The sequence below is a fragment of the Falco naumanni genome, chromosome Z (assembly GCF_017639655.2).
Source record: "Falco naumanni isolate bFalNau1 chromosome Z, bFalNau1.pat, whole genome shotgun sequence".
In the NCBI taxonomy this organism is placed as follows: Eukaryota; Metazoa; Chordata; class Aves; order Falconiformes; family Falconidae; genus Falco; species Falco naumanni.
The window spans coordinates 17,370,762-17,393,660 of NC_054080.1; the positions used below are offsets into that span (position 1 = coordinate 17,370,762).

General features: G+C 44.2%; 2 protein-coding genes across 5 annotated transcripts; one reads left to right on the plus strand and one right to left on the minus strand.

Moving 5' to 3' along the window:
• Positions 1-1,394: 1,394 nt before the first annotated feature.
• On the minus strand, positions 1,395-13,933 carry APTX (aprataxin). Of its 4 annotated transcripts, none has more exons than XM_040579085.1 (8): positions 13,803-13,933; positions 12,521-12,657; positions 11,514-11,560; positions 8,715-9,053; positions 6,066-6,125; positions 3,011-3,237; positions 2,062-2,165; positions 1,395-1,758 (listed from the first exon to the last, which is right to left on the minus strand). In XM_040579085.1, exons 2-8 carry the CDS (start codon positions 12,648-12,650, stop codon positions 1,604-1,606), a joined length of 1,062 nt encoding a protein of 353 aa, XP_040435019.1. In that variant the 5' UTR covers positions 12,651-12,657; positions 13,803-13,933; the 3' UTR covers positions 1,395-1,603. The 4 variants fall into 4 exon arrangements, with proteins under 4 accessions (XP_040435019.1, XP_040435022.1, XP_040435021.1 ...); XM_040579088.1 differs by lacking the exon at positions 13,803-13,933 and adding an exon at positions 13,564-13,636; XM_040579087.1 differs by lacking the exon at positions 13,803-13,933 and adding an exon at positions 13,366-13,486.
• Positions 13,934-14,146: 213 nt separating this feature from the next.
• DNAJA1 (DnaJ heat shock protein family (Hsp40) member A1) lies at positions 14,147-22,492 on the plus strand. Its single transcript, XM_040579150.1, has 8 exons — positions 14,147-14,385; positions 14,532-14,709; positions 15,844-15,948; positions 16,045-16,272; positions 17,685-17,799; positions 19,672-19,787; positions 20,375-20,475; positions 21,214-22,492. Exons 1-8 carry the CDS (start codon positions 14,254-14,256, stop codon positions 21,430-21,432), a joined length of 1,194 nt encoding a protein of 397 aa, XP_040435084.1. The 5' UTR covers positions 14,147-14,253; the 3' UTR covers positions 21,433-22,492.
• The last annotated feature ends 407 nt before the right edge of the window (positions 22,493-22,899 follow it).

Here is a 22,899-nt window from a genome sequence, read left to right on the forward strand (position 1 = left end):
ACTTGCAGTGTTTGTGCTTCACTTTCACCTGCTCTGGGAGGTACTAACTAAAGAACATGACCCCCACCCAGATGTGACAGGCCATGGGGCATGAACAGCATATGTAACTGTGAAGCAGCCTGGCTTTCCTGCCTGGCCTGTGTCTGCCGTGCGGGGAAAACCACAGTTCTCTAGCATTTGCAACTGCTCTTGGCCCAAAATAATTCCTGTTGCTAAGCGTTAGCATAACCACACCTCGGGGCCAAGTGAAGCCCTGGTTTGACTGGGTCAAGAGCGAATCCCTAAACAAAACAATTGTCATTTCTATGGGTGGGTTTTTTAGTTTAATTTTGCTTTCTAAATTAAGGCATAATTTTACTAACATCAGGAAAAACTAAAGTGCAACCGGTGTTTCGAATTAGGCCACAGCCAACCCCCCACCCTTACTGTCCACCCCCTCCACTACAGGAACATCTTTGTTCTTTTCCTGCAGCAACCTGCAGCAAGTCAGTATTTACCATCAGAGTGCACGCAATAACATGCAGCTCTATGGGGGCACAGAAGAGGACGCCTGCTACCCACAGAATACATTACCAAGAATTACAAACAGTGTTTTCCTTGTATAACAAAAGGTCTGTGTGCTCTTCCTGTTGAAGTCATTTCACCAGAGGACATCTTGCTTAACAAGTCAAAGATGAGCTTCGAATGAAACTGAACCCTACAAACCAGTTCTGGACCATGAAACAGACTTTTATTACTCCTGCTTTGCTGCCTATCTGGGATTTCACATCTTGACAACAACTGAATGACAGGGGCTCACCAAAATCCCCAATGTGGAGAAACAGGGCAGCATTAAACCACACAATTTCTGTTCCAACCTCAACATATGCAGCCAAGTAACTGCAAGCCTTGATAGTTTATTACTCTGGGAGCAGTAAAGCTGGTCATTGTGTATTATACATGTATTTTTGTATATAAATCAGAATCCTTGTACATGACAGAGGCTGCCCCTCTTAAAGCCTGAGCAGTGACTGTGCTGGCACCCTGGTGAGGGGAGGTGTCTGTTCCATAGCTACAGGGAAGTTCAGCAGCACTGAAATCTCAAGCCATGGTGTGGCACAGCAAAGTGGCACACTGTAGCTGATGATCCTACCCATACTCACTCCCTCAGTACATTCCCCTTTTACAGTTTTGCTGTCAGCCACAGCAGCCTCTGCAACGTATCACTCAAAGGAAATTTCAGTGATAGGCTGAAGACATCAAGAGAAAGACCTCTAAATCATTGTCTCTTTCCTCAGGCTCAACACCTCAGCTTCTGAATAAAAATAAATCCTTTCACCCAAACAAAACACTTCTTCCAGAGTTTGGTTCACGTACAGATCAGTGTGGCTGTACCACAAAGCTGCAAACACACCTTGAATTTCGCAAGTCACTTTATGTTGGGTTGTTACAAGGGTTTTTTGGCTAAGCTATTACAAAGTTAGTATGCTGCCTCATCCAGGGTACTTTTTCCCACAGTATAGTCATTCCAGTTAACAAAAACCATACATGTCCACTAGCATTTCCAGGTCTTAGTTTTAGCCTTGAAATCTGAAGATGGGTTGTAAGATGGTTTTTTGCAAAGTCATTTTGGCCAGTGTTTCCTGAGATGCTCCTTTAACTGTGGGATAGTGGACAGCTGTTGTTTGCAACAGTGGCATCTGAGGGGCAATTTGAGAAGTTCAGAGGCATGATCTTTCACCATCACTTTTCCCTTGCTTCTTACCATTTCTATCACATCTGCAAAAAAAGTAAAGAGATCAGAGGTACTGGGACCATGTGGCATCATGAAACACATGACACTGCAGAATCTCTGTGCACTGATTTGCATGCACAGCATGTCATCACTGCATTCTAATTTAAACCAGTCACAAAATTCCGTTGACTTCTACTTAGTGCTATTCCCCCAATATCTGAAATTACACAAAACCTATCACTTACTAGAATAGAATTCACAGCTTACACATTTGTTTGGAAAAAAAGCCCAAAGCCAGAACCCACAAGCAGGATTACCTGTTAAGAAATACCTTTTGTAATCATTACCTTCGGAGTTTAAGAAGTAGTCTGTGGTAAAACTGTTCCAGTGCTTTTTGGTTTTCAGGGCCGGAGAATCAAAATCCTGGCTGATTACATGCAAATGTAGCTGACTGAAGCAAATATATTGTGGAGATAAGAGAGAATAATGTTAATGCTTGATGTTTTTTTGCAGTAGTCCCCATTGCAAACACAATTCAGGCAAGGCTGGACTGCCAGCCGATGCTGGGACTGTGGGTCAGCCTTACGTTTGACTCATAGTCCTGCGACAGAAGAAAACTGATCTGTTCTGGAAGCACTGTCTCATGCCAAGCATCAAGGTCACTTAAACAGCCAAGGTCACTAGCCTGCATATTCCAGTGGCCCCTAACTACAGTCTAATCCCTGCTAGCTTCCAAAAAGGCAGAGACAGGGGGTTTAATAAACCAAAGGTTTAAACTTTGTAGAGTACCTACGGGTACTCTATCAGGGACTCAAAGCTTCATTCAAGAACTGAACAACTTGGGAACACAGACTGCAATACACACAGGCATCTGGACGCTGTAAGACCTGGACTTACACACAAGACTCAGATCCCTGCTCAGGATCTGGCAGGACCTGGTAGGCCTAAGAGTCACTCTCTGATCCCAGATTGGTGCCCTGGGATGGGGGATGCCCTAGCACTAGCATTGGCAGTGCTGTCTCTTTTGCTGGGACTGAACCACAGGCATACAGTAGCCCCAGTGACAGACTTCTGCCAGGGGAATCCCACAGGCATTTCCCACCAGACCCAAGATGCCCGTGTGGCTCATCAGCACATACACAGCAAGTACACAGCTGCACCCAAAGGACTTGGAGACCAAACTGTAGTGTTCTGGAGGATTAGTTGTTCTTCAGCAATGCCAGATCACGTTACAGATTCAGCCCCAAATCTGTATAACTAGGGCAGGGTCCCCCTGATGACTCATCTAAGTCTTACCTCATACTGGGTATAGCATGGTAGCCCAGTCTGAACTCCAGACTCTCTCTGGCAGGGCACTGTTCAATCATTTTCTGCCCAACTGTATGCATATGTTCCAGGAGTTCAAGATGGTCCCTGGTGAGCGACTTCAGGCTTGAAATGGGGTCCCATGGTAAGATAAGCCAGTGGTAACGTGCTTTGGGATATTTATCCTTGATGACTACAGTCTTTTCATCTTTGTAAACCTTGCAAAACAAGTAAGTAGATTATTTAGTGATTAAAAGTTAAATATATTATTCCTATAAGCACTACATTTAGTGGATTTTGAGATCTTACCCATGTGCATATCCCACGTATGTGTTGCTAGTGCAACTGGGAGTGCCAGGAAAAGAGCCAGAACAGATTACTTAGATGGGGAGCAGTATCAAGCAGGCAGAGCGTTCCACTTCAAGTAAGGCTTCTGGTGGAACTAAGCTGGTCCAGGATATGTACCCTCTCCCCTATCAATGCACCAGGCAGCCATGGAGAGATGTTCCACACCCTTCTTTGTATACTTGAAGGAAAAAGGTTTCTATTATTGTAATAGCAGTAAGTTAACCATTGCTACAGATGGAAAAATCACCTGGACTCAGATACCAGTGAGGTCTAGGAAACTCTACTTCCACCAGGCTACCTTCAAGCTTTGTGATCACTGAAACAAAAATCATGGCACTGTGCTCAATATAGAGCACCTAGGAATGCACTGGACTGCCTCATCCTTCACAGATTTCTGGAGCACAACACAAATCTCAGAGGTGCTACGAAGAGCATCCTCAGCACTGCAGACTGCCGCCAGCATTACAAAGATTAAAACCTTCAAGTCCAAGCTATTTCAGTTCATGCTACCCAGTGGGCTACTTTGTAAGATCACCCACAAAAAGGCAAACAGATTCCTGTCTATCATGCCCTACTTCCCCTGGGTTTTTTTGGTGTTTTTTTGTTGTTGTTTTTTTGGGGGTTTTTTTGCCTTCTGCAACAATTTGATGCAGCTGATAAGAGAAACAGCAGCAAAACACATGGACAACGGGGGGGGGGGGGGGGGGGGGCGCGCAACCTGCCCTGGCAGTGAAAATGTCTCAGGTTCTGATGCAGAAACTGTGCTGTGTCTCTGATCTCTTAGCAGCACATCTATGAGTGAGAGATGGATGATGTGTCTGTCATCTTTGCTAATTATTCTCATATGTTTATATGCAGAACTGATCAGTCCTGCTCTACAGGAAGGAAGATTAAAATTTTATCAGCACAAAAATCATAGGACTCCTTCTTTCAGCAGCAAGACTGGTTGCTGCTGTCGTATTTTTATAGACATGCATTAGTGTCTGCATATGCAGCCAGTGGGAATGGGATCAGGATCAAGTGTTTTCAGAAGAAATATTGCTATTTATTTAATACTTGATTAAAAAGGAAAGACAACAGATATATTGTTTATGTATTTAGTTCAGAACCACAACTAATAAAGCTAACACTAAGTCATAGACAGTTATTTATGTTCTAACATTCAAAGAATAGTTTTAAAATATTTTTTTTCTTTTGGGTTAAGAAAGCACTGTCTTGGTAAGTGCTATATCAAATTCCATTTAAGGGATAAAGATTAAGTGTCATGTTTAAAAAGTAAGCAAGTATTTCAATAGCTCTATCACTCCCCATAGTAACACTGAAATTCCTCATTTGAAACTGCTGGCAGTTCCAGGAGAATTGGCATCCAGTTCTCCTACAACTCTATGCAGTTCAACACTTTAGACTTGAATTTTTTTTAAAAAAAGAAAAAACACCACCAAAAACCAAACCCCACGAAATAAAAACCAGTCAAAAAATAGGGACCTTCTGATTAGTTACCAAGGAAATTATTTTCAGCCTGAGGGTGATTACCACCTGAAGGGGCCCAGTGAGGCTGTGGGATCTTCTCTCTTGGAGATTACCTCAACTCAAACAGACAAAGTCTGGGGTAGTCAGCCTGAGTGCAAGTGGTCAGATGGGGTGAACCTCCAAAGGTTTTTTCCAACTGAAATTACCCATGATTTCAAGAACCAAGCATCACAGATGTCTGTGATATCCATTCTCCTAAACACATACTCTTGCTGAGAAGTACAAAGGGAAGAACACATCTCTGACATTAACACCGCCATGCAGCAGTCAGCCAACTAAACCCCTACCTAAAACGCACCCAAGCTTCAAGGCCTTACTCTGTCAGACTGAAGTATTGATGGAGACCATTCTCCCTGTTTTGGAGTTGAGCTAAAAAGCTTGGTTTTGAGAAGGAGTTTATCTATTTACTGTAACTTAAAAAGAAAGTAGGTTCTATACATGGATAGGGAAGATTCTTTCAAGACTCTCCCAGAATACAGTAAAAAGAAAGTGCATATACACTGCAGCCACAAAAGCCATTTCTCAGATTTCTGCATCTTAAGTCTGACCTCCCTGAAAACAGGCAGCAGACAACAACAAAAAAAAGAGATGAAGTAAAGCCATTATGCAGCCACAGGGAAGCAGAGGGAGGGAGGTGCATCTGGTGTATTTGCACAAGGTTAAATGAAACCACTCCGGAGACCTCTGTTGGCACAGAGAAACTGGGTGGGGAGGAGCCAGGGGTCATATCCTGTCAGCTAACACAGAAGTGTTGCATTTAAGAGTTTGCTGGAAACCAGGAAACAGCACCATGCTTGGAAACAAGGCAGTGCTGGCACCAGAAAACAGGAACCTCCCCTACTTGCTCAGCTTCAAACCACACCCCTATCTTATTTGGTTTCCCTGAGGAAACAAAGCAACTGCACCACTCGCCTGCTCTTCCAACAAGCTTTTCCAAATCTGTTGGCCAAATTTGACAGTGTAGAGAGCTAAAGATAATGACATTCTGCAAGATCAGTATAGTCGAGACTCACAAAGTAATGCTACTGCAGAGAGATGCAAGTACAATTCCGCCCTTATGCAGTACTACACTGGTCAATTAGATCATTAAACTGCAGGAGGAAGACAGAAGGCTCATTTAACTTTGTTAGACAGAAACTACAGTAAAATACAAGTGTACAGCTCTCACCTGCATTTTTGGATCTTGCATGGAGCTCTTCAGACCCTGACTCCAGTGTCCTAAATGTTCCTAAAGCACAGAAGAAAAAATAATTTATAAAATAATTAAGGATCCAATTATGCTTTAAAGCATTCAGTTAAGTACTTTCACTAGTATACAACAGTAAAATAACAGCTAAATTATTTCCTTTCTATAAATGCCAACACACCTACTCCAACTGCCCCACAAAGCTACTTTTGAAAACTTTTAACAAGACACTGTTAAAGTTCAAATTTAAGTTTTTCAAATGTTATAAATTTAACAACAGATGGCTGTAGATCTGTTTGAATTTAATGATGTGCACACACGTTATGGCACAGTTCTTCATTACTATTGGTGACGGATTATTTTACTAAAACATCCTCTGCTTCATGGATAGGAAGTACCAAAGGAAGTACAGGGATCTCCATTAACTGTCCCATCACATGCTGCTGTGCACAAAAGAAAGAAGTGGTTGTGGTGTGTGGCCCTACTCTTAGATGTACTTATTTTTTGACACTGTGCAAGGAGTGGCTTGTACAGAAAACAAGATAGGCACAGGAACATCAAGACAACACAAGCAGGTATCTCTCACCGTGGTTACCTAGTAGAAGGTGCCTCAAGTGCACTTTTTTCAAAAGAGATAATGTTTTATCTGTTCAGATCACTTTACAGTCATCATCTCTAAACTGGGGAGACGTGGATCTGACAGGTGGACTGCCTGGTGGGTAAGGAATTGGCTGGATGGTCACACTGAAAGTGTTGTGGCCAACATTTCAATGTCCAAGTGGAGAGTGGTGACAAGTGGCATTCCCCAGGGGTCTGTACTGGGATTGGTGCTGTTCAACATCTTTGTTGGCGACATGGACACTGGAACTGAGCACACCCTCAGCAAGTTTGCCAACATCACCAAGATGAGTGGTGCAGTCAACACACTGGAGGGAAGGGATGCCATCCAGAGGGACCTTGACAGGCTTTCTCAGGAGGTGGGTCCGTGCAAACCTCATGAAGTTCAACAAGACCAAGTGCAAGGTCCTGCTCATGGGTTGAGGCAACCCCTGGTACAAATACAGGCTGAGCAGAGAATGGACTGAGAGCAGCCCTGAGGAAAAGGACTTGGGGGAGCTGGTGGACAAAAAGGTCAACATGGCCCGACAATGTACATTTGCAGCCCAGAAAGCCAACTGAATCCTGGGCTGCATCAAAGTGTGGCCACCAGGTCAAGGGAAATTATTCTCCCCTCTCCTCAGCTCTGGTGAGACTCCCACCTGCAGTACAGCATTCAGCTCTCCCTCAACATAAGAGGGACACGGACCTACTGGAGAAGCCCAGAGGAGGGGCACAAAGATGATCAGAGGGCTGGAGCACCTCTGCTATGAAGACAAGCTGAGAGAGTTGGGGTTGTTCAGCCTGCAGAAGGCTCCAGGGAGACATTGTAACAACCTTCCAATATCTAAAGTGGTCTTATAGAAAGATGAGGACAGACTTTTTAGTAGGGCCTGTAGCAACAGGACAAGGTGTAATGGCTTTAAACTTTAAGACAGTAGATTTAGATTAGATAGAAGAAATAAATTCTTCACTGAGGCTGGTAAGAGACTGGAACAGGTTGCCCAATGAAGTTGTGGATGCCCCATCCCTGGCAGTGTTCAAGATCAAGCTGGATGGGGCTTTGAGCAACTTGACCTAGTGGAAGGTGTCCCTGCCCACAGCAGAAGGGTTGGAACTAGATGATCTTTAAGGTCCCTTCCAACCCAAACCATTCTATGATTCTATGATTCTATCACGATAATCAGCGATGATGTCCATCATATTCTTATAGAGGAAAATGACCAAACATTATTATACTGCCAACAGAGACAGTATGAATTGTCTTGGTCTCCCTGTTTATACCACCACAATTCTGGCCCTAATATAACTAGCATGCGTTCACAAATGAAGAAAGTGTTCAATCCAGCACAATCTGGGACTGAAATTTTGTCCTGAGGGTCTTCATTTCTGTGCCTTCTCCTCCAACAACCACATTATTATAGCTCCAGATGCACTAAGCAGTCTTTTATTTTGTCCACATCAGCAGGGCTAAAAACTCCCTTTCAAAAGATTTTGATTGGTAACATTCATTCATGTAAACATGGTTCTACCATAAGAAATTACCAAAGCAGGAGAAAAATGTAATGCAACTGAAAAAAAAAAAGAAGGTCAAGTTGTTCCATTCTCTATGCATAAGCTTTTAGATAACTACTGCTGTATTTGTAACACTGCAGATTTCATCTCAAGAGCCAGCACAGCATCCCTTGTGTGATTCCACTAAGCTAAGCTGACCTCACATGGACTGTTCTTCTGGCGGAAAGTACAGGAAGGAACCAGATATTAAATCCTCACTGGATACAAGCAAGCCCCTTCACACACGCACAAATGCCCTCAGCTCAGGTTAGAATGGGTCCCAGGTAACTTTCTCAGGACCTGGGTGATGTTAGGAGCAGTCTTTGCCTGAGCACCTCAGCTCATATGTTCTGAGTACTCCCAGGATTCGTGTTCACCTGAGACGCTTCCCCATCAGCAGTACAAAAGCAACAGACCAAAGCCTGATGGAGGAGACAACCCCAGGACAAACACCTCAAGTACTAATAACTTTACACTTGCCTTTTTGCTTGAAGCTCCTTCATGTGGAGATACACCAGTAGTGCTTCGCTTGGGATTTGCAGAACTCCCCTGTGTATCCACTACCTCCATCTTCATTGTTTTTCTGGGCACAAGTTCCACATCATCATCATCATCATCATCGCAGGAGTCCTCGCATGATGTCTTGTCAGTTTGTATTTTCTCTTCTGCTTCTGTAACAGTTTTCCCTGACTCTTCAGCAAATTGCACTGTGTAGGGGTAAAGTTTATTCACAATATGCAGAACTTGGCCTGGCTTGATTTTTACCTCTCCGTCCTTGCCAATATTCACAAGATCAATGCTAGTTGGGTTGACACCTATCTGGTAGGGAGAAAAAGAGGGAAAAAAATAGTAAACGGTGTTATAACTGGAATCGCCAACAACCACTCCATTGTTATGGAGTAATGGAATATCACCATCCTGGAAAGGAAATGTTTTGTGTTCACTGACCCCCCTCCCCACACCAACCCACTCTAAAGGATCAAGAAAGTACAGCACTGGAGACAACTCTCTATGGCCCAGTCCTGCAATCACAGCTGTCAGCACACGAACCTCAGGGACACAGTGTCATAAGGACCTGACAGTTCTGTAGCAGCTGGCTACAGTTACAGCAAGACCTATGCTGCACTTTGCTCAAAAAAATTAACAACCTATTAAACAACTGTTTAAATAATAATGGCCTTAGTAACAATTACTTCTGAAGAGTAATAGTAGTGATAAATTATTTCAGTCCAATCATCCCCAGAAAGTTTCCTTTTTTCAAATTATTTTACTTTGTCTTTTTTCTCTTTTTCACTACATTCTGTTTTCTGTTTCTACCAATTGCTGCCCCACAAATTTGCCTTTAAATATGCAAGCATACTCTTCTGGCTTATTTCAAGAGGTAAAGGAGCTCAGGCTCACAACCATGGGCCCACCAAGCGTAGCCCACTGCTAACACCTGCAACACACTCCCTCTTGCGTAGGAAAAAATAAAAAAATTAAAATTAAAAAAATAAAGAAAAATCAGGAAAAAAATCTCTCTGAGCCCCCAGAAGAGTACACTACTACTTTCTCCTGTCTTTTCCTTCCCAAGCTAAATGCGATAACCCTTCTCCAGGCCACAGAAGACTGTTCAAACAGTGACAACACTTGCCTGTTCCTTCAAGAGAGGCTAAACCTCTCTGTCTATATCAGCTTATACAAAGTATATACCAGCCTATCTGTATTTCACTGCTTTTATTTTCACTTTGCATCTTACACTTCCACAAAACCAACTCCATTATTCTGTTCTAGCAGAAAATGAGGACCGCAAGGTGAAATTTTTACCTGCTTCTCTCATTGCATCAGTTTACAGCTTTATGCAACTCTTAAAATAATTTTCCCCTCAAAACAGTGTTTTAAAGTCCAAGAAGTTACCTGAAGTTTAGCTGATAACTGAAAAGCAATAAATTTTCCTCTGTCTCAGACATAACTGGTAACACAGGTGGTGAGGGCAACCTACAGTGACTGCTTGATAGATGGATTTTGCCTGACCAGGAGGGCGACCCTACGGAAATTAGGAGTCTTGAACTTCAGCAAAATGCTTTTGTTTAATGTTTATGCACGGAACAAGCTTTAAGAAACAAGCTCTTCCCTGTGACTGATAAACGCTGTCACAGAATGTTTCTTTAGCTTTGTCACGGTGATACCTGCCTGCTTCACAAGATGGGACTGTGCCTCTCACCAATTGGTATTCACTACAATGAAGCACCTGCCTGATTCCAGCCAGGATCTTTTCAGTCTACAGTTCCATGGTTTCACTCAAGTCAGCTACACTGCACATCCCCCGGGCCGATATGTTTGACAAACAACTGATCACTGGAACCCTGTGATATGTTGCACACGTATCACCTGTCAAGCAACTCTAGAGCAGGCAGCAAAACCATACTAGCACTTGCCACCAGAAAGTATTGCCCACCCTGAGATTCCAGTAACATGGTATTCAAATTGTGGCTAAGGCTGGCTTCTGTGAAAAACTGTCTGAGAAATCTTTGCTGGATTCAGCAGATACTGGTGAGGTCCCTGTGCTTACTGAGCTCCGGAGGTGTTTTGACAGAAAACATTACTCCTCAGTAGATAGAACATGTTGATGTGTTGTCCACACATGCCGATACTGCAGGTGTACATATATGCTCCAGCACCTGAAGTCAGAGAACTTCTCCTTTGAACTATCTCAGGGATACTGCTCCTCCTAAGTATATGAGAGCAGGCCTACATCCATCCAGTTAGTAACATGAGAATGCCTTCAGTGCCGTCTCACATCCCATCCATTCCCAGAGATGACGACACCTTTGGCTCCACCAGCCACCAAAACAAAAACCTTCCACAACTGCCCAGTCCCATTAACACAAGAATCAATTTGACATTAAATGAAGGGCTGCCTCAGCTTTAGAAGTTTAAGGCTCAGGAAGCAGATCAGCAAGTTTAGAGAAAGAACTCCAAAATCTCCCAAATGCAGCAACTGGAAGAACAGGTTGAGGGTTCACAGCAGTGTTTCCTGATGCTGCAAGTCTGGCTGAGATGGTAAGATATCTGGAAGGAATAGTATAGTCTTTCCATTGAGGTACACGCGAAAAAAAAGAAAAAAGGACAGACAGATTCCCTCTGAGGTCCATTTGCTCTGCTCTCCTTGGTCATGAAACAGCTTCAGCTCCTTCAGACCTGGCGATCAGAATCATCTTTTGTCACATTTGTGAAGTTTCAGTACACTAACCAGCCCCATAAGTAACAGAAATACCATACACCCATTTAAAAACATACCTGCTTAACTGTGACATACCCCTTGTTACAGTCTGCTTTTAACTGAACTGGAAAGAAAGAACAAAGTGTCACAAAACAGTGTAAAAAAAAAAGAGGCCAGAACTCTGCCAAGCCACCCCTTGCAAAAAACACTCCTGTATTTTAAGATCTGCTACCTTCTGACTCTGATCTCTGTGAACAGATGCAAAGAATACTTCTGCTTCATCCCGCTTCCAGGACCACAGGTAAAACAGAACCAACCCATAGAGTCACACCTGAGTGTTTCATATCACAGATCAGCAAAACTACTTCAGAATAAAGATGAAATCTGTGAAGTCTTCTACATGTCCTTCTATCCTCACCAGCCCTCTGTGACAAGGCATGGAGCAGAACTGTGTCAGAGGGCAGAAAAGGCAGGGAAGGTGTGAAGGGGAGTATTTTAGAGATCACAGATATTTTGATATATTCTCCCGGCACATCTGTAAAATAACAAATCATACTAAAAATCAGTTAGTGGAAGCCTAGGGAGATGAAGTGCCATTCACAAAGAGTGCAAGCAGTGGAACCTGACTGCGGGCTTGAGGACTCATGTTAAGGTTCAATGCCTTAATTTATGAAGGTGAACTTCCAGTCATTAGGTGTCTTGTCTGATTTTTAGGACCCAGCGGTCTCCGTTAAGTGCTTATAAAAAAAAGCTTGATGACTTCAAGAATCAAAAAACACTATGGACCATGCAGAGAAAGGAGACCATAAACTGGTGAGTGCAGAAGCAAGCCTAAGGAAAGCCTGCTTAGATTTCAAGGAAAAACTGCAACGTCTCACTTAGACCCTGCTCAAAGCAGGCTTATGAATTAAGCCAAAACACTGGTCCATTATCTTCATGTAATTTAGCCAAACAAAAGAATGATGTTTCTTGATAAACACGAGTGCTGTTTCTCGTGTTTATGCATGTACGAGTGCTTATCTTACATACTTCACAGGTTTGGTTGCTGCTGCATGTAGAAAGCAGGATTTGAGCTAAACTTTACCTTGCTGCCGTGAGCACTTCTTATCCGTTATCCCAGTCTCTGGGCCACGCCCAATTATCACTGCTTCCAAGTGTGGCAGCTTCAGCCGCTGACTGCATTTCTCTTTCCCCACGAGCCAGCACACACGCATCACTGTGCTATACAGCAAAACAAACGGTATGTTACTAACATGCAGCTTCCTGATGGGTCACACTCCTAGGGAACAGGGTCTAGGAATTCTGCTGACAGCCCATTCATTAGCCAAATCACTTCTGCTAACTGGGCTCACGTTCATGAAATTGAAGGCAAGGCACAGTATTAATACAAGCATAACCTAAAAGCAAGTTCCTGTTGAAAGGGCAATCCTATTTTCCTTCCTTCTACATCACTACACATTCTCACATCCACAGATCACATAGGAAAAATCAACTGGATCAGCAGTTCCATCTGACAGAAAAAACTACTCACAAAAAAAGTTATTTGTTTCCCACTGAATCAGAGTTGATCTGGGAAATTAACTTACCTACAAAACAAAGAAAGCGATAGAAGATAGAGAGGACAAGAGAGTGGGATAGCTACATCCAGCAATCGTCTGCAGACAGACCATTATACGAAAACGGGCCCTCACGTTTAAACCAATTTGACTCCGGGCAGCAAAGATCCCGCACCCTCCCCCCTGCCTGGTGTTCGGCGCTAGGCGCTCCTCCTCCCGACTTTGCGGTGGGCCTGTCCCGGTGGGAAGCAACCCTCCGTTCTATGCGAACCACAGCACCGTCACACGCTCAATTGGCGCGACGGGCGGTCAGGCCCCCCGGCCGCACCTCCCGCCCGGCCCGGCTCGGGGCCCCTCGCCGCGGCCGACACACCTCGCCGCAGGGCGCCGCCGCTGACCCCCGGTACCCTACCACCGGGGCGGGGGCCCGGCACATAGGAACGAGCACCAGCACCACGCAGCCGCCGGGCAGCCCCCGCGGCCTCCCCCCGTCTCTCGCTCCCCCGCGGCAGCACCGGCCAGAAGGGCAGCCGGGCCCCGTCACCGTGGCAACACCGCCCCCCACCCTTACCGCGCGCGAGCCGCCGGCCGGCGCAGCCAATCAGTGCTGCAGAGCGGCCCCGTGTGACCAGCAGGCGGGCACGCCGCGCGGCCCGGCGCAGGCGCCCTATAGCCCGCGCCTTGCGGGGCCAGCCGGACCGCCGGCAGGCCTGCGCGGTAACCCCCGGCCCGGCGGTGCCCGGCCCGCGGCGGGGGGGGGGGGGCGCGGAGCAGGGCTAGAAAGGCGACGGGATAGGTGCTGCCGCGTACCGGGCCGCAGTTCGGTGCCTCCCTGCCAGAAACGGCCACGCGCCGGCAGCGCTAGGGCGAGAGCTGCTGGGGGTAGGGCCTGTCCCGCACACACACGTCGCTGACAGGCGGACGCGCTCGCCGCCTAGCGCCCACTACGCGCCCTGCGCACGCGCACTGCCGTGTTCTGCCGGTGCACGCCGGGAGGGGCGGAGGCGGGCGAGCTATGCCGCCGAGGTGCGGCTCTGATTGGCCAACTGCTCTCCGCCTCCTCGCCTCTATTGGCTGCCTGCTCTCCGGGGGCGGGGCGGACGGTGGGGGCGTTATGTCCGGGGCGGGGCGCTGCCGACTCAAAAAGCGCCCGGATGCGGGACCCGCTCGGAACTTTCCAGAAAAGTCGCCATCGGCGCTGGGCGGGTAGCCGCCGCCGCGGGGTGCGGGACCGCTCGGTGCTCAGGGGTCGCCCTCCGCCATGGTGAAGGAGACTACCTACTATGATGTGCTGGGCGTGAAGCCCAACGCCTCCGCCGAGGAGCTAAAGAAAGCCTACCGAAAACTGGCGCTCAAGTACCACCCTGACAAGAACCCCAATGAGGGCGAGAAGGTGGGCGGCGGGCCGGGGGTCGGGGCCGCGCTGGCGGAGAGGGCGAGGGGCTGGCGGGAGGGGCCTGGCGAGCCGCGGGCGCGTTGGGGGGGCTGCTTGGGGTCTCCAGGCCCGGGTGTCTGAGGCACGCTCTATGTCTCCCGCAGTTCAAGCAGATTTCCCAAGCTTACGAAGTACTGTCAGACCCGAAGAAGAGGGACCTGTATGACAAAGGAGGCGAGCAGGCCATCAAGGAGGGTGGCTCTGGTGGTGGTTTCGGGTCACCTATGGACATATTCGATATGTTCTTTGGCGGTGGAGGGAGGATGCAGAGAGAGAGACGAGGTAACGTGCATCTTCTGACGCTTTCCTGGGTTGTGCAGCATGATCGCTGTGGTAGACGGGATTAAAGTCTCCGAGGACAATGCTGTAGGTGTAAGAGTTCAAGTAGCGCTAAAATGAAGTTATGGGATTGGTCTCAAAGTCGGAGGAAACATTATCTTTAGCTCCTAATACCTGAAACAAGCAGGGGACAGCGTTTGGTTTGTACGGCAGTAGTCTGGTCTCTTGTGTATTGTGTCATATTAATAGCTAAACAGATTTTAAGTCTCACAAGCCTTTGGCTCAGTGTAAGCCTAGCTGCTGTTAAGGTGAATAGGAAATGGAGCAGTGACATACCTTAAAATTACTTTAGAACTGGGCTACCCTATGTAGTGTCTAAATGTGAATTTGGTCTTTAATTGCAGGTAACTATATCTAAGGAAGATAGCCAAATCGAATTCAGCCCATTTTCCTGTGCTGTCCAGTGGAATTGAGTGGAAGCTGCACTAAAATGCTGCTCAGAAATTAAGGTCTAGATTAATCACTCTGGGAAAGATTCTAGTGTTAATTAAACGGGGTAAGAGTAGTGCTGACCCTGTCACTTCTTAATGTAGACCTGGTGACAAAGGAAGAACAATGGGTTTGCATCAAAATGTTAGTGTTATATCAAAGTGTTTCTATTAAGCCAGAACTTGGTATCCTTCACAAAATTAAGCCTGCAGTAGCTGAAGTTCTAATTCATTCTGAAGTGTAAAACTTCAGTTGCTCAGGTCAGTTTCTAGAAAGTCCCCTCCTAAGAGGAAAAAATTGTTTTGCTAATTCTAGACAGCATTGCCCACTTCCTTTTAGGAGACATGCTCAGCCACTTTGTTAAAACTGAATTCCTGCATCATAAAACTTAAATGTCTATAGTTCTGTGCATTTTGTTTGCTGTTTTTTGTGCTTTTATGGAAGAGTCTTGACAAGACCATTAGAACTGTTACCTAATTTGACATCAGGTAGGAAGGTGCTATTGACTGATAACAGCAAAACAAGATAAAGCTACATTAAAGCTCATAGACTTGGTTTATTGTGACTTGAGCATAGTGATGTGGGAAGCTTACTGTTATTTGGAGACAAAGCTTTCAAACTTGAGTAAATACACATTCTCTTTTACAGGCAAAAATGTAGTCCATCAGTTGTCAGTAAGTTTAGAAGATATGTACAACGGTGCAACGAGGAAACTTGCACTGCAGAAGAATGTTATCTGTGACAAATGTGAAGGTAACTGAAACTGAACACAAGTTCCTTCTGAAGCTTGTGGGGTGGGTTTTTTCTGGCAGCACATAACCATCCATCTCCAACTTTTATTCTCTTCAGGTCGTGGTGGTAAGAAAGGTGCAGTGGAATGCTGTCCTAATTGCAGGGGAACAGGCATGCAGATCAGAATTCACCAGATCGGGCCAGGAATGGTGCAACAAATCCAGTCTGTGTGTATGGAGTGTCAGGGGCATGGGGAGCGTATCAGCCCCAAGGACCGGTGTAAGAGCTGCACTGGCAGAAAAATTGTAAGAGAGAAGAAGATCCTGGAAGTTCACATTGACAAAGGTGAGGTGTCTTACTAAGATGAAGTATTGAGCTTGGATATACTGACTTTGCAGCACTAAACCAGACGGTTTAATAAATGCGTAGTGTTGATCTGGTGTGTAACACTGCTGAATGCACGTACGGTAAAATCACCTGTTGCTGCCTTTAAAAAGTAGGGAACCTGGTTTTAGGGAAGTCTAATTACTTCTATGTTCTAATACCTGTGTACATAACTAAGAACGAATTCTGAAAGTTGCTGTGTTGTAAGCAGTAAGTTGTGCTTAAGAGATTGCTCAAAAATGAGTCTTGATCAGGTTGGTGGCATGATGAAAATAAAACTCAACCACTTGCTGGCCAAGCTTGCCTAAAGAGTTTTCCCTGCCAATGGAGAAACCCTGCAGACTCCGATCACTTCTGCTGTGTTTCAGTGTGAAGGGGAACCAGGTCTGCTATAGTAATAGGGTGCAGAGACAGTGCTAAGCCTCATGCTTAGAACTCTGTTTGCTATGCAACCCTGACAGTGCTGCTCAGTGCAGGTACTCTTTGCTTGGCAAAGTGGAACTCTACACAAACTCTTGCAGTGATGTGAGGATGCAACAGTCTTGAGTGACAAATGCAGTTCTGTTGAGGAGGCTGCTCAAAAGTTGGTGGGAGAAGTCTTCTGGAGTAGTGGAGCTTGCAAGGTGGAGCAAACTGATAAGCACGTGGCTTCTACAGTCTTGCACCTGATAATCACCTGCAATTCTTGTTATGTGTAAGCACACCTTGTGCAATGCCTGGATTTTTAACAGGAAAAATCCTACAGTAACATTAAATACAAGGACTAGTAGGGATATATTGCTGACATTTGAAATAGTGAAGTCACAAAAAAGTTTCTTTTCCCTTCCTTACAGAAAAACAGACTGAGCTAGCATGAGGCAGCTACAATTCATGGTAAAGACCTTTGTATGGGCAAAACGGGTTTCTTACGTGGCAGTTACAGTCCTAGGGAGAGTGCTGCTTGCACTTGGCAGGTACAGAGATCGTGTTTCGTAAGTAGCTCTGCCACATACATTTATAAAACTGGCAAAGCTGATTGGTCACTTACTCTCAAAATGTACTCTGAATTTCTGTTTTCATTTTAGTACTTATGCATTTTACAGAAGCTGTTTTGATAATATTTCCCTTAAGAACTTTATTTCGGCAGGTGGCTGTTTTGCACTACAGTGAGTGAAGCTTAATGATCTTGAGACATAGTTCAGGTTGACACCATTAAAATCTGTTGGACATGTGAGTGGATTAAAAAAAAACATGAGGAATGCTTCAAGAGAAGGCCCTGATCTTCTAATTTAAAGATCCAGATCTCTCAGTACCAGCTTGTGCCTACATAAATATTTCTTATTGCTGTGTTTCACTTAAAACGGTGAAAAATATTTGTTTATTTTTTGTGATAGGAATGAAGGATGGTCAAAAAATAACCTTCCATGGTGAAGGGGACCAAGAGCCAGGATTAGAGCCAGGGGATATAATTATTGTCTTGGATCAAAAAGACCACTCTGTATTTACAAGGTAAAAACTGTAATTCTGTTGTGTTAACTTATGAGATGCTTGTCCACGTGCTTCCTTGGTTACCACTCACCTTTTTTCTACTGGAGATATCAGTGAATAGCATCATGTGGCTAAAGATCACCTGTGGCTGAGATAATGTGTGAATCTTGGCAGTGGAAGGGATGGAAAGCAAACAAAACCAGTTATGGTTGCTAAGTTTACAAATCTTGAATTTTAAGAGCTCTTGAAACACTGAGGTTTTGTTTAATAGATGTCAATATTTGTGATTATTACCTTGATTTTTCTGGGATAGCATTCCATCACTTAGCTCAGAAAGTTAACGTGTGTTCATTGCCCACAAGACACAGAAGACTTCTAGTGTGTTCACTTTTGTTCAGGGATCTTACAACAAGCTCGGTGGATATAGCATGCACCCTTCTGACCAAAGGTAGTTTCCCTCGCTTCATTTCCTGCCTGAGTGCACTGGGCAGGGTAATCAGTCTTGTCTGTTCTTTCTTGTGAAAGCAAAAGTGACTCAAGTGGTATTGACCACATCTCAAGTACTTAGTGTTACCAGACAGTACTAGTTAGTGTTGCAAGTCTCCTCGTTTTGAGTTACTGTTCCTGGAATGAGTCTGTCCAGTATGTTTTGGTCTGATTAAAAGCAGTGCTGGTCATCTGGCAGAATGTGTTGCACTTGGTATCTTCACTGCTGCTGTTCACAGCAGTAGTAATGGAATGAATGGATTTAGAGAAAGCAGTCGTCTCAACACCAGCCACTGACATTGTACTTGTAAATAGGAATGGTGAGCCAGAGGTTCTTGGCAAACCTGCAAGTGGTCTGCCTGATTGTCATGTATGGTACTGAGCTCTGGAAGGTGGTGTCAGAATGCTGTGCCAAAGAACACTGAGCTCACAGGTTAAGAATCGCTTCTGTTTGCTTTAGATAAACTTACTCAGCTGTTTTTTTTTTTCTTAACTTCTAGTGAAACCAGATACTGAATAGGCTATGCCAAAGGGACAATCTGAGCCAAACTGTTTGTATGGTTACCTGTTGCTGGCTTATTTTTGTCCATCTTTCACCCACTACCTTCAGTTCTAGTGTCCTTAGATAATCCTTGATATTACTGGTCTTGTGGGGTTATGCTGAGGTCATGCTCTGGAACAAGTGGAATGTTCCTCTTCTGTCAGAGTCTAAAATTAACTTTTCAGGCAAGCCTCCTTCCAGAGACCTTTAAAACAGGATGAGTGAAATCATGAAGTTATTTGAATAGTCTGGAGGGTTTTGTACCCGTTGAACATGGAGTGCACACGGATATCACTAGTACTGCCATGCTGGAGTCAGAATAGGCAATTTAAAAAAATGGCATTATCTCCTCCAGGTGCTTCTTGGTGCTTTCTAGAAGATACTTCTGGCATAACCCGGAGTGGCCATCATCTGTTCAAACTTCCATAGTAACAGATCTTCAGAAAGCAAGTGTGATAGAATAATGTAGAGCTAGCTGATGTACTTAAACTATTAACCTACATAAAGGAAGGGTTTGATTGTCCCAGTTGCAGTGTTTAGGAGGCTGAGTGAAATTTTTCCTAGAATTGGGAAGGAACAATGCAGTGAAACGGGATGTAAGTGAACCTTACTGTATTTACTTCTTTTCAGTAAACATTTCTAGGCTCTGGATAGCTAGACTTGATCATAACTCTGGGTGGGCATCAGTGTCATTGCTGTAGTTGCTGACTTGAGGTGCTGCCTCAATATTCAGCATTCTTTTAATTGCCTGGGCTTCTATTAAAATTACAGCTTTATTGTCCTTGCCAAGTTAAATACTGAAGTTGGGTATGATCCTTTCACTGCTGCTTCCTCTCTGTGACTATTTTTGATTGGTTCTACCTTAGACGAGATGAAGACCTTCTTATGTCTATGGATATTCAACTGGTTGAAGCACTGTGTGGCTTTCAAAAGCCTATCGCAACACTGGATAATAGAACTATTATAATTACCTCCCATCCTGGTAAGTCTTATTTTGCTTTCTAGTAGAAGTCCAAGCATACATTGAATGTAAGCAGAAACCTGAAGGAACAGAAACATCCCACCTTGGTGTACAAGGGATGTGTACAAACCTTCTTTCCTAATCTTTTCAGTACAAATCTTTAAAGAAAACAGGATTTTCGGATAGCAGTCAGCAGTAACTTTCTTTGCATGATACAGTAACAGACCTTACCTCATGGACATACTTGTATCCTGAGGATACTTCATGAGAATTGAAGGCAATGGGTCTCTGAAAACCACTTTTTCCGCCTTGGAACTGATGGAGCACTTAATAAATTTGTAAGTATGCTTCCTTTGGGAAGCATAACAGGGTTACAAGAACTTATTGTAGACATGAAACCTGCTTTCCTACTTGGAAGTTAACCAGGCAGTAAGCCCCTGTTAAGACTACTACTTATTGGTGTAGCTGGCTAACCACAGTGTAGGTGGTCACATAAATGTTGAAGGGACTTAAAAATAAAGCTGCTTCTGTTGCCTGCATGGATCTCTTCTGGTTTTTGGTTTGGTGCTTTTTGGTGTTCTTTGTTTGTGCTTTTATTTTTTATTTAGGCCAGGTTGTCAAGCATGGGGCTATTAAGTGTGTGTTGAATGAAGGTATGCCAATTTATCGCAGACCATATGAAAAAGGACGTCTGATCATAGAATTCAGGGTAAGTGGATCAACTTCCATGGCACAGTTCAGCACTGAGTATCTATACAAAATTTAACCTCTAAGCATTACCTCAATCCAGAAGAGATACAGATTATCTGGTGTCCTGGCTTAGTATGTATTTTTGACAATGGTGAGAGCATGTAGCCCACCAAACAGAATTACAGTTCAGAAAAAGAGGGAAAACTTCTGGAGCATTCTGTGCTGAAAGTACATTAAGTACCAGAAGAATTTCTTCAGATAACTTGTAAATTTCCATTTGCTTGGCAATTTTCTTCAGTTTCCATCCTTCTGTAGGAGGGATGGATTAGTAACTTGCCCTGTGCTGGAGCAAAGGTGTAGGCTGGAAAATGGTAATTTTCTCTCTGGAGAAAAGCTAATGCTGGGACCTGTGGCAGCAGGCTCTGTCTGCTGCAGTTTTAGAGGAGATTGAGTTTATCTCTAATGTTATATCCTGTACTTCTCTTCTAGGGTGATTTTAGAGGGAAGCCTGAGGCAGAATAAATGTTGGATAAGACTTGGTGAAGTTGCCAGAGTTGGTAGCTGACTTCTTGCAGGCATTAAAAAATAGCTTAGTGACTTAGATTGGGGGTGGTGGGGGGTGGTGGTGGTGTTTGTTTTAGCTTCAGAGCACTGGGTTTAAGTAATCTGTGATGATAAAGCTAACCCTGGCAGGTATTTGACCTGTAGTGGGCCAATTCAGGCAGACTTGAGTAACCCCAGTTCTTGTTGATTGCAGGTGAACTTCCCAGAGAGTGGTTTTCTGTCCTCAGATAAGCTATCTTTACTTGAAAAACTTCTGCCTACAAGGCAGGATATAGAAGAAACGGAAGAAATGGAACAAGTGGATTTAGTGGACTTTGATCCATCTCAAAAAAGAAAACACCACTATAATGGAGAAGTCTATGAAGATGACGAGCATCACCCTAGAGGTGGTGTTCAATGTCAGACATCGTAAATGAGCCAGTAAATAACTTGTGAAGCTTGTTTTGTATGCATTAGTGGATGAGTGAAGGACTACAAACAGTTCACCCTCACTTCCTGCTATTTGTTGTTCTATCCAGCCATAGTTGTTTCTAAAAGCATAAAGAAATAAACTAAGTAATTAAATTGACTTTGCAATTTGTATAAAGCTCCAGGATGCAAGCTCAAATGAAGTTTGATTGCACTTCACCCCTGCCTCTTGGTCAAGAAAACTCCTTACCTGCTTGTCCTTAATTCCAAGCCTTGTAATTCCTGTATGTGTGCAATTGCCCAGGCTTAAACTAAGATTCTGTGATACTCTTTTTAGGAATTCTAGATCTTATACTCTGTTAACAAAGTATGCACAAGTACTTATAATTCTTGGTAAGATATAGTTAAGTTTTGTACCAGTTAGGATAACATGTTAATGTTTCAGGCTTCTACTGGTGTTTGTTAAATAGGAGCTGGCTCTAATGCAACCACATGGTACAGGAGGCTGACAAGGAATGTGGTCGATCTTCACAGGCCCATTAAAGTCACGTGATCCACAAGCTCTCTGAAGCTGTTGCACCTGAGGTCAAATAGTCCCTTCCTCTGCCAGCTTTAGTCCTGACCCTGGAGCTAGATGTGAAGCTTGCTTCGGTTCATCGCTGACTGCTATTTGGCTGCTGTCTGCCACCATACTGCCTATAGAGCCAGTGGTTGCTTGGCTGCTGCAGGAGCTTCCTTTGTTACTGTGCATGAGTAAAAACCTTCAGGCTTCATCAAATGTGGTTTGGAATCTGTCAGCCTGCTGGTGTGTGAAGCTTAATTTCCACCTCGATTACTGAAGTCTGATACCCCTCAGTGGTGTGTCATGGAAAGCAGTACCAGCCCTGTTGGTGGGCATATGTGAACCTGCAGAGGAAGAAAAACAGTGAATACAACCAATTGATGCATATAGAATGTTCTGAAATTAACATATTGTGTGCATTATTTTAAGCTGACTCTTGAAAATGCTGTATGAATGTTCTAATTATTGTAGATGAAGCATTTCCAATATAATTACAAAATTGTTCATTGCCTCTTTTCTTAGAACAGATGTTGGCTTAAAGACACCACCCCCTTCTTTTTAGGCAGCTATTCACAGAAAAATGTTAGCAAAGAACTTCCAGAAAATATGCTGAGAAGACAGGTCCAGATTTAACCTCTAGTGTGTTAGTTTAGTCTTGTTCTACCACCTGGCTTGGAACAGAGCTTATGCTTTTCATACTGTTTTGAAGCAAAAGTGTCACAAACAGAACTTTTTTTCTTCCTGGAAATAGCTGCTGTGTGACAATACACATGTTCTAACCTGAAAAAGTGGAAAGTCTCCTTAGAAAACATCTCTAGCTCTTTCAAGTGTGTTAGGTTTCATTTTATAAAGACAGATGGTACCACTGGGTTGTTTTTTTTTTTACCTCAAATGTAATTCTCTTTCAGG

Excerpts from the sequence above, each read along its gene's own strand:
- APTX (XM_040579085.1), bottom strand. The coding sequence starts at position 12,650 with ATGCGTGTGTGCTGGCTCGTGGGGAAAGAGAAATGCAGTCAGCGGCTG. Across the intron at positions 11,561-12,520 it reads GAAGTGCTCACGGCAGCAAG|TTCAGTTAAAAGCAGACTGT; the intron begins GTAAAGTTTAGC and ends CTTTCTTTCCAG. Across the intron at positions 6,126-8,714 it reads AAGGAGCTTCAAGCAAAAAG|GAACATTTAGGACACTGGAG; the intron begins GCAAGTGTAAAG and ends TCTGTGCTTTAG.
- DNAJA1 (XM_040579150.1), top strand. The coding sequence starts at position 14,254 with ATGGTGAAGGAGACTACCTACTATGATGTGCTGGGCGTGAAGCCCAAC. Across the intron at positions 15,949-16,044 it reads TATCTGTGACAAATGTGAAG|GTCGTGGTGGTAAGAAAGGT; the intron begins GTAACTGAAACT and ends TATTCTCTTCAG. Across the intron at positions 16,273-17,684 it reads GGAAGTTCACATTGACAAAG|GAATGAAGGATGGTCAAAAA; the intron begins GTGAGGTGTCTT and ends TTTTTGTGATAG.